Here is a 16236-nt window from a genome sequence, read left to right as displayed (position 1 = left end):
TTTTACCTGTAGATCTTAGCAAGGTTCTTCACACATGGTCTCTGCTCAATAAATAATTGTCATAAATAAATAAATGCAGCAGTGGGATTCAGTATGATAGGGACCAAAAAGTTTCCCCTGGATTTGGGAGTTAGATCATTGATAACTTTGCAAAAACAGTCTCATTGGAGTGCAATTACCCTTTAAAATCACTATGCATAATCTAATACTAAAGTAAACACTCACTTTGCGTTTAAGAAGTACATCTGGTGCCAGTTGTCGATCTACATGTAACTATTTTTTATCCTTATTTTAAAATTTTTATTTATTCCATTCTTTTGAAATATTTACATTTTTTTTTAGAAATATACATGTGCATGTGTGAGGCTCACTAACAACATTTATTATTGAACTTTTAGATTTTTGTCAATCTCATGGGCGGAAAATAGTATCTAAGTGTGGTTTTAATTTGCATTTAATATTGACATTGAGCATCTTTGCGTTTATTTAAAAGCCGTTTGCATTTTCTTCTTGTGAACTCTAAGTTTATATCCTTTACCCTTTAGTTAGAGTTATTTGTCATAGTTTGGGTTCTGCTAGAATTGGAGCCTGAAGGAAGAACTGGGGTACAAATAGTTTATGTGGAATGTGATCCCTGCAGTCAGGAGTAAAATAGCATAACAGTGTTTTCTATGTAGTTGCTGTAAACCAGGTCCTCTAAGAAGCTTGCAGAATGCCTCCCAGAATTATTCTTCTACAGAATGGAAGGCCAAGACATTTATTCTCATGTCCCCCATTACTGCTGGCTGCCCCAGAACTATTACAGTCTCTTATACTCTGGACCACACACAGAGCTGAGAGTTTTGTGGCCTTGGAGAATGCTCTGAGACAAAGAGCTAAAAGAAGTTAGATGTGAGCTTGAGGTAAAATGTCCCCAAGAATCTGAGCTCAGTAGAACTGTTCACCAAACAGTTGAAATCAAAGATGAACCAAAGAGATGTGATATGGGATAACAAAGTGTCTCCAACAGTAGTCTTTTTTCTTATTGACTTGTGTCGACAGGAGTACATAGTCTAATTATCTGTGAGTTATAAATATTTTCCCTTATTTATAATTTTGCTTATAGTGTTTTTTAAAATAACAGCTTTATTGAGCTATAATTCATTATACTATATAATTCACCCATTGAAAGTATACAATTAATGGATTTTAGTACATTCACAGAATTGTGCAACCATCACAATAAATTTCAGGGCATTTCCATCCAAGAGAAATCTTGTGCCTATTATCAGTCAGTCTGCATTTCACTCCACCCCCAACCCCTGCCCCTGGAAACTACAAATCTACTCTATTTCTAAGATTTGTTTATTCTGGACACTTCATATAAATGGGATCATAAAACATATGGCCTTTTGTGACTGGCTTCTTTCATTTGGCATAATGTTTTCAAGGTTCATCCATGTTGTAGCATGTATCAGTACTGCATTCCTTTTTACTGCTGACTGGTATCCCATTTTATGGATATATCATACTTTATTTACGTATTTATTAGTTGACGGACATTTGGGTTGTTTCTAGTTTAGGGCTATTATGAATAATGTTGCTGTGAACATTTGTGTACAGATTTTTGTGTGGAAATATTTTTTTATTTCTCTTTTATTTCGTACCTAGGAGTAGAATTGCTAGATCATGTGGTAGCTCCATATTTACATCCATCTGAGAAACTGCTTTCCAAAGTGACTGCATCATTTTACATTCCTACTAGCAATGTATAAGGGTTCTAATTTCTTCATATACTCACCAAAACTTGTTATTGTCTGTCTTTTTTATTTTAGCCATCCTAATGGGTGTGAAGTTGTTTCTCATGGTGGTTTTGATTTGTGTTTCTCCAGTGGCTAAAGATGTTGAGCACTTTTTCATGTACTTATTGGCCATTTCTATATCTTTTTTGGAGAAATATCTGTACAAATCACTTGCTCATTTTTCAGTTGGGTTATTTATCTTTCTGTTATTGAGTTGTAAGAGTTCTTTACAGATTCTGGTACAAGCCTTTTTATCAGATATGACATAAATATTTCTCCCACTCTGGGTTGTCTTTTCACTCTCAATGGTATCTTTTGAAGCCCAAAAGTTTTTTTTATATTTTATTTTGATGAAGTCCAGTTCATCTTTTTTTTTCTTTTGTTGCTTGTGCTTTCAGTGTTACATCTAAAAAACAGTTGCCTAATCCAAGGCCATGAAGATTTACTCCTATATTTTATTCTAAGAGCGTTTATTTCTGGACTCTCAGTGCTGTTCCATTGATCTGTGTCTGTCCTCATGCCACTGTGTGATGATGATTGTAGCTTTGCATGAAATTCTAAAATGGTAAAAGATGAATCCTCCAGCTGTGTGATGATGATTGTAGCTTTGCATGAAATTCTAAAATGGTAAAAGGTGAATCCTCCAGCTTTGTTTTTATTTTTCAAGATTGTTTTGGCTGTTCTGGGTCCCTTGCATTTCCATTTGAATTTTAGTATTAGCTAAATTTCTGCGCAGAAACCAGCTGAAATTTTGATAAGGCTTGCACTGAGTCTTTAGAACAATTTGGGTAGTGTTGCCATCTTAACAATATTAAATCTTCTGATCCGTGAGCATAGGATGTCTTTCCCTTTATAGAATCTTTTTCCCCTTATTTAGGTCTTTTAAGTTTTTTTTAACAATGTTTTGTAGTTTTCATAGTATAAGTTTTGCACTTCTCATTAAATTTATTAAGTTTACTTTTTCTGATGTTATAGTAATTAGGAGTTTTCTCTTAATTTTATTTTTGTATTTATTGTTAGAGCACAGGAGTGCAGTTGATTTTTATATATTGATCTTATATCCTACAACTTTGGTAAATTCAAATTTATTAGCTCTAGTAGTTTTGTAGTATATTCCTTAGTATTTCCATTTTGTCTATTTCATCTGAGTCATCTAATTTGAGGTCTGTATGAGTTTGCTGGGATTGCCATAAAAATACCATAGACTGGCTTAAACAACAGAAATGTATCTTATAACAGTTCTGGAGGCTGCAAGTCCAAGGTCAAAGTGCAGCAGGATTGGTTTTTCCTGAGGCCTCTCTCCCTTGGCTTGCGGATAGCTGCCTTCTTGCTATATCATTGTATGGTCTTTCCTCTGGGCATGCATGCCCCTGGTGTGTGTCTCTTTCTCTTCTTATGAGGACACCAGTCATGTTAGATTAAGACCCCACACTTATGACCACATTTAACCTTAAAATTACCTATTTAAAGACCTATCTCCAAACATTGTCACATTCTAAGGTACTAGGGATTAGAGCTTCAACATATAAATTTGGGGGGTACACAATTCAGTCCATAACAAGGGCATATAATTGTTCATAGTATTCCTTTATAATTCTTTTTATTTCTATAAGGTTTCTATGATGCCCCTCTTTTTCATTCTTGATTTTTTTTGTTTGTTTGTTTAGTAATTTACATCTTTTTTTTGTGGTCAATCTAAGTAAAAGTGTGAGTTTTGTTGATCTTCTCAAATAACTTTTGGTCTTGTTGATTTTCATTATTGTTTCTCTATTCCCTACTTCATTCATTTCTTATCTAGTTTTTATTGTTTCTTTCCTTCTACTTACATTGGGTTTAGTTTGCTCTTCTTTTTCTACTGTCTTAAGGTGGAGGTTAGTTTATTTGAGATCTTTCTTCTTTTTTAATATAGGCATATATAACTATAAATTTTCCTTTAAGCATTTCTTTAACATCATGTCTTAAGTTTTCATCTGTTGTGATTTTTTTTCATCTATCTTAAAGTGATATCTACTTTCCCTTGGGATTCCTTCTTCAATCATTGGTTATTTAGGATTTTGTTGTTTTATTTCTACATATTTGTGAAATTCTCAAATTTCCTTCTGTTACTGATTGCTGATTTGATTCCAGTGAGGTCAGAGAATGTATTTTATATGATTTCAATTCTTTTAAGTTTATCAAGGCTTCTTTTACCACCTAATATATTGTCTAGCCTGGAAAATGTTCTCTGTGCACTTGAGAATGTGTTTTCTCCTTTCGTTCTATTGATATCAATTAAGTCTAGTGGGTTTATAGTGTTGTTCAAGTCTTCTATTTTTTTGTTGACTGTCTCCCCAATTATTATATTCATCATTGAAAGCAAGGTATTGAAGTCTCCAACTATTATTATTGAATTGCTTGTTTCTCTCTTCAATTCTGTCAGTCTTTGCTTCATGAATTTGGGGCTCTGTTGTTAGGTGCATATATGTTTTTAATTGTTATATCTTCCTGGTGGGTTGATCCTTTCATCATTATAAAATATCCTTTTTCTCTAGTAATAATATTTTTTCTGTTAGCATAGCCAGCTCTCTACTGTTTGCATGGGTACAGTGTGTTTGCCATTCAGAATTTTTTATTATTATTATGTAGCTGAATAACTCAATCTTTTTCTATAGCTTTTACATTTTGAACAATAGTTTGTTCTTTTCCATTTCTGGGTTATAATGAACTCTCCCATGTTTTCTCCTACTGTTTCTATATTTTCAGTTTTTAAATGTATATCTTTGCTACATTTGACTTTGTTTGTTACTTGGTGTAAGATGCAGTCCAACTTAATTTTTTTCATATATATTCAATTGCCTCAACACAATTTATTGAATGGTTCATCTTTATTGCTACTTTGAGCTAACACCTTTATCTTATACTAAATTATCAAGTATATTTGCATCTACTCCTTACTGTCTTTTTTTGTTCGATTATTCTGTTTGTCTAATAATCCACTAAGACCACAATATTTTATTGACTGAGGTTTTATAATGTCTTATTACATCATCATACTAGCCTCCCCTAATTTCTCTTATTTTTCAGAATGTTTCCAGTTGTTCTTGTCTATTTTTTTTCATATCAACATTACATCAATTTGCCTACTTTTAAAACATTCCAATAATTCTAATATTAATCCTAATAATATCTTAAACTATTGGCATTTTCCTAGGATCAGATTTTATTTATAAAATAACTTAGATTCAATGAGATACTAACCTATCAGAATAGCTGTAATTCGCAGAACAAGTAATAACAAATGCTGGAGAGGATGCGGAGAAAAAGGAACCCTCATACACTGCAAATTGGTACTGCCACTATGGAAAACAGTATGGAGGTTCCTCAAAAAACTAAGAATTGATATACCATATGATCTGGCAATCCCTTGACTGGGTATTTACCCCAAAGACTTGAAAACCCATATCCGAAAAGATACTCGCACACCCATGGTCATAGCAGCATTATTCACAGTGGCCAGGACATGGAAGCAATCGAAGCAATCTGTCCTACGATAGATGATTGGCTAAAGAAGCTGTGGTACATGTATATAATGGAATATTACTCAGCCATTAGAAGAGATGAAATACTGCCATTGGCGACAACATGATTGGACCTCGAGATATCAGCCAGCGAAATCAGCCAGACAGAAAAAGTTGAAAATCATATGATATCATTTATATGTGGGATATAAACCTAAAAACAACAAATGAACAGAACAAACAGAGACTCATGGACATGGATTATAGACTAGTGGTTACCAGAGTGTAGGGGTAGGGGAGGAGGGGAGAGGTAGACGGGGTAAAGGGGGTCAAATATAGAGAGTTAGGTGGAGTGTGAATTGGGTAAAGGGGATCAAATATATGGTAGCTGAAGGAAACTAGACTTTGGGTGACAAACACACTATAGAATATACAGATGTGAAATTATAATGTACACCTGAAAGTTATATAATTTTATTAACCAATGTTACCCCAATAAACTTAATTTTAAAAAATTGAAAAATAAAAATAAAAATAAATTCGAAGATATTGATTGAACTTGAGATAAAGCGGTTATTATATAAAGTTCAAAGGTAGCACATAAAACTAGTTTTTGTAAAATAAATGTTTGAAGCATAAAAAAAAAAAAAACTTAGGTTGACTGCCAAATAGGTTGACTCCCTCTCTAAACACTTGTTCAGGTCTTTTTTCATGATCTACAGAAGTATTTTTTAATTAAAAAAAAAAAATTTTAATATGAAAAGTTAAAATACATATAAAATAGACATAATAATATAATTAACCTCCACCATGGACCAGCTTCAATCATTGTGAACACATGGTCAATGTTATTTAATCTTACTACCTTTCTTTCTCCCTCCCTCAATATTTTAAAACAGATCCCAGCCATTATATTAAATACTATAAAGTTTTCTTTATGTAGTGTGACTTTTCTTATTAAGCTTATTCCTTATCTAACTATTGGTTAGGCATTTTATCTAGCTATTGGTTGTTGTTTTTATATATGAAAATTAATTTCTGCATATTAATTTTGTACTCCTTCATTATTTCTAAAAGATTAGTCTGGTCTAATCTGAATTCATTGATTACGGAAAAATAAGGTGAATCACCACCTTATTTCGTAATTTGTCAACCAAATTTCACCAACATGTTTACTCAGACTGTTAAAATATGCTAAAATTCTAAGTATAAACTAATGTATTAAGCTACTAGTCTTGTTCCAAACAATATGATTGTGGCCTGAAACATAATGAGCAACCTGTGTAATGGCACTGCAAACTTAGCTGGATTCCTATCCTATACATTTCTTCGTTAAGATCTGAAAAATTTGGGTCGTCTTCCATTTTCTGTGACTTTATAATGTTGTATGTGCAGTTACTGGCCTCTACTCTTCCTATTGAACTTAAAATCACTCCCTGGTGGTAAGTCAGGCTCTTAGAGAGGCACTTTAACTCTTCTGAGCCAGTAGAGGACCATTTCAATCTTTTGAGTTCTTAATGAGAAACACTTATTAGTTGTATTAGCAATCAGGTTTGGGTATGAAGATTAATTTTTTAGATAATTTCTAGTGTAGCACCATCAGTATCCTGCTTTTTAGAGTACTTTATTTTTCAAACTCTCGTAGATTTTTAACAGTCCTTTTTGACACTTTCCTGTGAAAATTGATCAAACTGTTCTGCCAGAGTAGAGTCAGGGATTTGGGGTCTGTACTCATTTCAGAAAACTCTAGTTGGCTCGAGTCTTTATCCCAGAGCCTGTCTCTGAAATGGCATGTGGTTTTTTGAAGCTGAATTATTTTCTGAATCCAAATAGGAACTTTTTTTTTTGGATGTACCTGGTATTACATAGGTAAATTAATTCTATTTTTTTCCAAAAATTAAAGCAACTTTTCTTCAGAGAGAAGTGCTTTCTCCTAGAGTGCAATGACCTAGTTTGTGTGACACTTTTTAAATAACGAACTCACGTGGATAGAGATAAATATATCTCATTAAAATAGGGAGACAGTTTAATATGACACATAAAGATATCCTTGATATCATATCTTATAATTTTGACCAAGTTTTAAATGACTACCACTATTTAAGGTACTAGTACCTATCTCATTTTTTATAGAGATTAAGTGAATTGATATATTTAAAGTGCTTATACTAGCACCCAGCACATAGTAACTTCTAGTGAGTGTTTGTTATATACATAAAAAAAATAATAAAACCTGAATACAGAGAAATTGACTTTCCTAAAATAAGTCAAGAAAAAAAATTGTAATTCTACAATCTGTTTTCTTTCACCTCACTCTTGTTGACTTAACTTCTTTCCTGTATATATAAATAGTTGCTAATTTGAACAACCTCTTTCATTTTAAAGATTCGCCAATTCTCAGTCCAACTAATTCTGCAATCAATTTAAGTGGAGCTCAGGACCTGACCCGGAACAGGAACATTGTGAAGCCGCTGGCTTTGTCTTTGCAGGTTGTAGGGAAGACTTTTGCTGCAGGTGATGTTTTCCTCACTTATATTTCTTTGGTAAATATATAGTCTATAAAAGACTCATGTGAAATTTAATTGAGTTTGGTAGAAGAAAACAGAAGCTGCTTCTTTACCAATCGATGACAGAAGTGGGGCTATCTATAATAATGTATTTTTATACAAAGCTTTGTGTTCTCTGCGTTCTAACCAGATGAGTCAAGGAATGACATTTGACCCAGGAGACAGAGCTAGTACTCAAATATTTCTTGAGTACTTGTTATGATGAGGAACTAGGGATAGAAAGATAAATAAGATTCAATCCCTGACCTGTAATGCACTTAAAACCTAGTAGGAGAGATAGACTGATAAGAAAATATTTTCAGTGTGCTGCAGTAAATAGAACAATATGCTAGGGGAGCACAGAGGAGGTTTTAGCTCAACATTTTGGGGATCAGTCAAGAATGAATTCTTGGAGGAGTTTGGTCTTGAACTATGAGTTGATATTCACTGTACAAAGGAATGAGGAAAACACATTTCAGATTCAGAGAAATGCAAGAACAAAACGTGAAAGGAAAAGGAAGGGAAAGAAGCAGCATGATGCGTGCAGGAACTTACAGTACTTTGGACTTGTTAAAACCTATAAAATGTCAAACTCAAGGAGACAGGCGGTGAGTAAATGGTAAACAAGGGAAAAATTACAGGAGACCAACCTAAGAAGCATGGATTTTACTCTGTAACTTATGGAGTACGTGGTCTTATTTGAACTTGAGTTAGATCATTTTGGTAGCAAAGAAAATAAGAGGTAAGAAAACTAGTTGAGAGTCATTTCAGTAGTCTAGGTGAGAAATGATGAGGTCCTTGGTCAGGGCAATAATAGGTTGGAGAGGAGGAGAGAGATTGGAGAACTACTCAGGAAGTAAAATCAGCAGGACTTGACTGACCAAAGTGAGCATGAAGTAGAAGGGGTCTCGGTTTACGTCCATCTTTCTAATGGTGCTATTGCTTGAGACAGGGAATGCAGAAGGAGGAGCAGGTTTCCCAGGAAGAGATTGTGAGTTTGATTTTGGACATGTTGAGTTTGAGATACCTATGAGATATCCAAGTGGAGAGCTGTTTAAAAGTCATTTAATTTATCGTAGGAAAGAATCAGAACTGATAGTATAGAGTTGAGTCACCAGTAATATGTGATTAAAATCACCAGAGTAAATAATATGTGATTTAAATCACCAGGAGAAATGTAGGATAAGGCAAGCTGTGAACTAAGGCTAGAATCCTAGAAAATTCCAGAATTTAAGGAAAAGAAATTATCAGAGAGGTAGAAGAATGAGGAGAAATAGAGCCTGTCATTCTTAGAAACTTTCCAACAGTTAGGCATCATAATTTATCCAGATCACTTTTGTTCTTACGCTGGTCCAACAATTCTTGCAGATCTACCTTCTGGTAAGATTATAGGTTTAAACAAACTAGATCCAAGTTTTTACAGCATTTAAAAATGTATGAAATTATGGATCTTGGCAGTAATCTCATGGTTGCTAAAACCATTAAATGAAAAGCTGATGAACAACTTTGTAATTCAAGTATTAAGCTAGCAGCTCTTGAAACCACTGATCAATCTTATAAGAAGAGAAAAAAACAGCCATTATGTGCCTCCTGATGAAAGTATACAATAGTACTTGTGAGATACTCTTGCCAAAAAGAATCAGACCTGGATGTGAGTAAGCCTCTATATATAACAATTAGTTTATAAGAAATAGAGGAGATGTTAAATGATACCATGGATATCCAATCAGCAAAATCCAAAAAATGAGAAATTCTGCCAAGTTTTTAGCAAATTAATTGTAAGAAAGAGAAAAGGGAAATCCTATATATTAAAAGAAGTTTAAGAGATCTAGCAACTAAATTCAATGTGTGGATTTTTTTTAATCTCAATTAGAACAAGCCAACTGTAAAAAAAAAACCATTTCTGAGATAATTAGGTGAAATTTGATGGAATATTTTATATTAATAAATTATTAATTATTGTTAATTTTAAGTATAATAATATTGTTTTTCAAGAATCCTTTTCTTTTAGAAACACATATAGAAGTATTTACAGATGAAATTATATGATAAATGAGTTTGCTTCACAATAATCCAGAGCATATATGTTTTATGTGGGGTGAGGGGAAGAGATAGGAAGTATAGATAGAGCAAGATTGACCATGTGTTAATGAATGTTGAACCTAGGCGGTGGGGTACATAGTTATACATATTATACTATTTTCTCTACGTTTGTATATGTTTGAAAATTTCCATAATACAAAGTTTAAAAAAAAGTCGTCTCTTCCTTCCACCCTTCACCTCCAAAGATTTCACTGAAAATGATTCTAAAAGATCTCTGGGGTCCTACAATAGTATTATTTTCAGGTGACACTTCATTTTAAGGAAAATACTACTCTGATGGTTATAGTTGGCTTTATGTAACTGGAATGTCCTGTCAGTGAGATTTCTTTGAATCCTAGAGTATGAGGTTTATCACAGAAAGTAGTGTCCTGTCCAGCCTCTATTCTGAGTGGTTCCTCTCGTGTACTACAGATGGCGCTAATGGAAATGGTAACCATGGAGGGAAGAGCAGTGCATCTAGCTCCACTCCAGCCTGCCCAGGGAATTACTCTTTGTCACCAAGACCTAGCTATGCATCAGGAGACCAAGGTACAATACTCATCTTAGAGTTTTGAAATAATGCAACTTAATTATGGAAGAAGTGCTTCAGAGGTCGGAATGATGAATTATCTGACAGTGCACTCCCAGTTTATCCTTAGCTTCTCATACAATGTTTTGAAAGTTTATAATTGGTCTGAGCAGTAAGGATTAAATATTTTGGTGATTCTACAAGATGAGCCTATCTAGGAAATAATAGTGAATCAAGTGTATAAGGAAGTATTTTGAAAAACTATGGGCTTTGCTGACCAAAGTACAGGGTTCCAAGTTTCTCTCTGTTATGTGATCCTGGGCAAATCTGAGCCTTCTTTTCACCATCTACAAAATGGGTATAACAATATATTTGTCCTACAACTTCACAGGGTTGTTGATAGAATCAAATGAAAGAATCTGGGTAAAATTGTAAATTGGAAAACAGCATACCAATCTTAAGTGGTATTGTTACTATGACTTTTTCTAATTTAATCTTTACCTCTAGAAAAGCAACAGACTTTCTAAGTATAATCAAATTAAAGGTTCTGTAGTACTTTGGTTTCTTTCCTTTCTTTTACTGCTATGGACAAAGCTCATCTTTCTTTTTGCTTTCAGCTACCATGTTCATTTCTGGGCCACCAAAGAAACGACACCGGGGATGGTACCCTGGGTCACCTGTCCCCCAACCTGGTTTAGTTGTACCTGTTCCTACAGTTCGCCCTCTTTCAAGAACTGGTAAGATTCCAACAGAAGATGGATTTTAAGTTTTCTTGAATTAGCGGAGATATCTTCTACTCTTGTTCTTTCCCTGAACCTTTAAAGATAAATTTCCTTAACCAACCATTGTTTCCAGTATTATATATGGATACTGATAGTAGCTAATATTTGTCTCCATTCATTTGCCTTCCTTAGAAGCACATGTGCCATCATAAAGATCTTAATTCACCTTCAGACTTTGTTTTAGCCCATACTATTGGTAAGCCATTGTTTACATAGGGCATGATGCTACCAACCCACCATCAGAGAGCACAAATGAACTTGCTTTTGCCAGTAGTGGTGTTAGATATGTTCTCCGATCTGGTTCCTTATGTGACCCATACTTATTTCTGGCCTGGATAGTTCAGTTGTGACTAGAATCCTGAAAAACCAGCTGGTTCTCCTTTAACCCAAGCTGTGGCCATTTTTGTGCCTACAGTTAAATGTTCAAATGCTCATTACATTTTGCTGTACAAAACACAGACAAATGTAAATATACCAATTCTAATATATAGATGGAGTTCTTTAAATTTAAGTTTGTTTAAATAAATAATTTTAAAGACTAAAGAGAGATACTGTATACACAAAGAATTGTGCCAATATGTTATTATAGTTGCCTCTAGGTGGTACTGATTTATGAGCAGTTGATCCTTTTTCAGACTTTTCTATACTTTTCAATTTTTCTATAATGAGCAGATATGCCTTGATATTCTGCTAGGGAAAGATACAAAATAGAATCCAAAAAACTTCATCTGAAAGAACTATCAAAATTCTAAATAGTAGTTACCACCAGATGATGTGATAATGGTTGATTTTTTCCCTTTTGTCTTTCTCACTTCTAATGTTATATAATAAACATGAATTACTTCAATGAGGGGGAAAAAAAAAATTAGACCTCCAAAACGTCCATATTAAAAGTATTAATACTGCATTGATTTCAGTTGTATTGCCTTTAGCTTTTATGTCTAATCCTTCTTGTCAAACAACTTTTTTTCCAGAGTCCCTTTTATCTGCCCCAGTTCCACAGACCCCATTAACTGGAATTTTACAACCTCGACCCATTCCTGCAGGGGAAACTGTAATTGTTCCTGAAAACCTGCTGAGTAACTCAGGAGTTAGACCAGTAATTCTGATAGGTAAGGCAAAGGAATTCCAAGGTGCCTGTGTCATCTGGAATCTAGGAGTGTTTCTCCATTGCTTTGTGTATTTTTTCACATATTCAGAAATATATTTCTTTGTCCATCTGTTGATTCTTTCAGCTTTTATTGGTCAGCTCCTTCATTCTATATTAAATATATGACTAGAAATTGGGAATAAGGCAATCTTTTGGCCCACAGGGAGCACTGTTTAGTGAAAGATTCTGTTATATAAATAACAATTACAACATTCCGCGATACTTGAGCTGGTAGAGGTTCACAACCAAGAACTACAAGCGCTTAGAGGAAAGGGAGCTTCACTCCTCCTTAAAGGAGTCTGAGAAGACTTCTCGTAGGTGGTGTTTCAGCTAGGTCCTGAGTGAGACCTAGGGCAAGAGTGGACAAGATAGGAGAGGGGACATTTAAGTCAAAGGGAGCCAAACCACAAAGAAAAGAAGCAAGCTGAGCCAGCTAATAGGCCCCACTCAGGATAACCAAGAGGTCCCCAGGGTTGCAGATCTGAACTGTGGGGAATCATCTGTGAATCAGAATCTTTAAGGCGTCTGAGTCTTTCCAAGCTGTGTATAAGTGGAGGTATAGACATTTAGGAGTCCCTATATTCCAGTACTAAGTGCCTTTCATACCCACTCAAGGGTCCCCTCATTTGAGGGTTAGCCTAGACCAGAAGGAGACTGCCTGCTTTACCTTGGGGACTTAACAGATAGGATGTTTATGTTTAGGTCTTCTGGATATGTCTATGTGAGGTGTTATCTGCTGCTTGCAGTTGGCTTGAGCCTCCTGACATGGATGGTTTTGTTTCAAACCCTGTCCTTTATCAGGCTCCCCTATCCACTCATCCTGGATCTGTAGGCACTGGAGGAGTCCCCTTGTTTTCATTCTGTATGTCAGGAAGTTCTTATTGAACATTTGACTTGCATGCATAGTCCAAGTAAGCCTTGGAAAGATACGTAAAACATGGGGACCTTGGTATCTGCCTTTTAGAAAGACTCAAAGAGAGACTGTCCTCTCTATCAGACCACCAAAACAGGGTATATTGTAACATATTTTTGTCCTGTAAACTTCTAAGATAACTTGAAGCTGTTTGCTGACATTAGGAAGAGAACATAATAAAAAATAGCTAAGATAGCAAGAGGAGTAAAACCTCCAAGTACCTGCAACTGGCAGAATATTGCTTTTGATCAATGAGTTTAGCTTTACAAATTTTTAAAGAAAACCTCAGGAAGTGAAGCATGTTGTTACAATCTAAGTTTTTGGGTTTGTTTGTTTGTTTGTTTGTCCGTTTGTTTGTTTTTCCCTGACATCTTATCTGAAAAGAAACTTGATCAAGAATTTTATCAGAAAATATTTTATCATTGCAGTTTTACAAAGGATACGAAGATATTTTGCAAACTCTCGTCAATCCTCTATGGCAGACATATGATATTAACATGTTCTTTCTGTGGGAAACAGATAAATATTTTTGAGTATTTTTGCTTCTCGTTCATCTGACTTAATGTAAGGGTAAAATTTGGAGCATCTGAATGAATTCTCTAGGATTGATATGTTTGAGTGATCTGTTTGGTAGCCATCCATCTCCGAGGGCAGGGAACTTTATTGAGCATCTTTGATCCTAATTGAGCAAGTGTACCTGGTTGGACCTCAAAAGGAAATGTTGAACTTTATTGACCTGCTTCTTTTGGGGCAGGCTATGGCACTTTACCCTATTTCTATGGAAATGTTGGTGACATTGTTGTGAGTCCGCTGCTGGTGAATTGCTACAAGATTCCACAGTTGGAAAACAAAGATTTGGAACAGTTAGGGTTGACTGGCAGCCAACTCCTGAGTGTGGAAAACATGATTCTTCTGACGATACAGTATCTTGTGCGGCTAGGTAAGCTATTTTCAATAATCATTTGATGGTGATGGTTTTTATTCTTTTTTTTAAGATACGTTTTTTTTCTTTCTCCACTTTCTCACATTAATCCAACTATCTCTTACGCTCCCTTTCATTTCTGACGTTGTTTTCCTTCAGCCCCATTCGCTATGACTTTCCTTTTCCTCTCCATTTCCTTTTCACTCCTTTTCCCTCCTTTCCACCACTTGCCTATTTACCTGCACACCCACCCCCATTTCTCTGAGATCTCTCCTCCCTTGCTCCTGGCTCTTTCTTTGGGTTCTAGAAGAGAGAAATTGCTCCACCTAGTGTCCAGTGTCATAGTGGTCCTGAGGTCTCCAAAGGATTTGATGACAGAACTTCAAAGAGCTGTGCCCCAGCATCTTTCCTTGGGAAGTCTGGCCAAACCACCTTTCTGAAAGTGCAGCTGCCATTTGGAATGCAAATGTAGTCATTGCCTTAGAGAATTATTTTCCAGTTAGCTTTTTTATCCCTACATCCATTTTTTTCTTCTTCAGCTACACCACTTTGATGTAGTCCCATGATTCTTTACTTCGTTGAGGTAGTAATAACTGGACCTCCTTGGAAGTCTCTCTAGGCTTTATGATAAGGGGTATACATAGGTCATGAACCCTTCACTTCCTCTATCTGCTATAGCCTCTGAGCCCCACAGTGGGTATATGCAGGTGCCTTGACAATACTGTGGTGAGTCAGCAACATTTACATTGCAATGTCCTTTATTTTGCAAACTGCAGTAGGCTATCTAATATGCAGCCTAATTACACACTCACTCTAGGACTTAAGGCCACTGATTTACTTAGGAAGATCCTGAAGATATAAAATTACACCTAAAAAATTTTATCTGCACTCCTGTGAATTTTTTTAATATTTGAAAATATTTTGCTTTTGAAAAATGAATACACTAGGCTCGACAATGTTTAAAGGAAAAATGCTTCAGCAGGCCAGATTCAGCTTTTGGAGCATCAGCTGGCAGCTGTGGCTCTTGGTGCCCTGAGAGCCCGAAGGCCTGCTTTGACATGGGAGCAGCTTTGACATGGGCTTTTGAAACTTGCAAGGTTTCAGCTATCTCATGAGCCATTTTCATGGTAACCCCAGGCCTTCCTAATCATGCTTATTAGGAAGGGTAATAAAATTATAAAAACCACCTGTGTCTGCAGCTCATTTGATGTCATAATTTTAATTTTTACGTACTGACTTTCACTATGTTCCAAGATCTGAAACTAGCTTTAGATGTATCCAGAATCAGTAGGACATATAGAGTTATGCTGTTATAGCAAACCAAGCCAATCAGTTTAGCATATTTTTCAATCTTAATAACAATTTTTAAAAGTCAAAGTCCAAGTTAATTAAATGAACTAAATGGTCGAAACAAAATATCTTCCCTCAAATTACTAAAAGCTCTTAGCTTACAAAATAAAAAACACCTTCATGCAATTAGACAAAACACTTCTCCACCCTGCAGTATGTGTTCTCTCCAGAGTTTTACTTGCAAGCAATTAATTATGTCTCGTAATATACATGAGCAGCTATTTCTTTTTTTTAATCTAATTTGTGTACATTGGGACATTTCTCTTTAATAACTAACTCTTCTAGAGTCCTTGAATTATTTAAAATTTATTTATTTGGTCAGGAAAGTGTGGAGACCAATGCTAAGAGCTGGGTCTTGGGAGCCAGAGAGACCTGGGTTGAAATCCCAGCCGCAGACCCTACTTATTGACTTGGCAAGGTTCTACTGTCTCTGAACTTCTGTGTCCTTATCTGTAAATTGAGACGTATAAAATATATGTAGATCATAAAGCTGTTGTAATGATGAAATAAAACACCAATATGATTTATTTATTTTGCCTTCAGAGGTTTTAAAAAAGGGAACGAGAATATCTTCATATATGCTATAGATAATAGATAAACATTTTAAAAAGTAAACCAGACTTCTAAAAAGACAGGTCTAATACTTTGACAGCTCAGTTACCTGGAGGTAACTAAAGAAGAAAA

The 16236-nt window shown here is 35.1% G+C and overlaps 1 protein-coding gene across 9 annotated transcripts in view; it reads left to right on the top strand.

The window, feature by feature from the left end:
• GREB1L (GREB1 like retinoic acid receptor coactivator) overlaps positions 1–16236 on the top strand; it is a 223999-nt gene that overhangs the window by 150299 nt on the left and 57464 nt on the right. For all 9 annotated transcript variants that reach the window (XM_025038617.1, XM_025038613.1, XM_025038616.1 and 6 more), the window contains 5 exons: positions 7664–7792; positions 10339–10455; positions 11053–11172; positions 12192–12329; positions 14035–14220. In XM_025038617.1, coding sequence (XP_024894385.1) covers positions 7664–7792; positions 10339–10455; positions 11053–11172; positions 12192–12329; positions 14035–14220 — 690 coding nt within the window. The remainder of the gene's footprint in view (positions 1–7663; positions 7793–10338; positions 10456–11052; positions 11173–12191; positions 12330–14034; positions 14221–16236) is intronic.

This window comes from Pteropus alecto, unplaced genomic scaffold (genome assembly GCF_000325575.1).
Source record: "Pteropus alecto unplaced genomic scaffold, ASM32557v1 scaffold146, whole genome shotgun sequence".
Lineage (NCBI taxonomy): Eukaryota > Metazoa > Chordata > Mammalia > Chiroptera > Pteropodidae > Pteropus > Pteropus alecto.
Note: the sequence above shows the minus strand (reverse complement) of the source record. Positions and strands in the feature narration are given on the sequence as shown.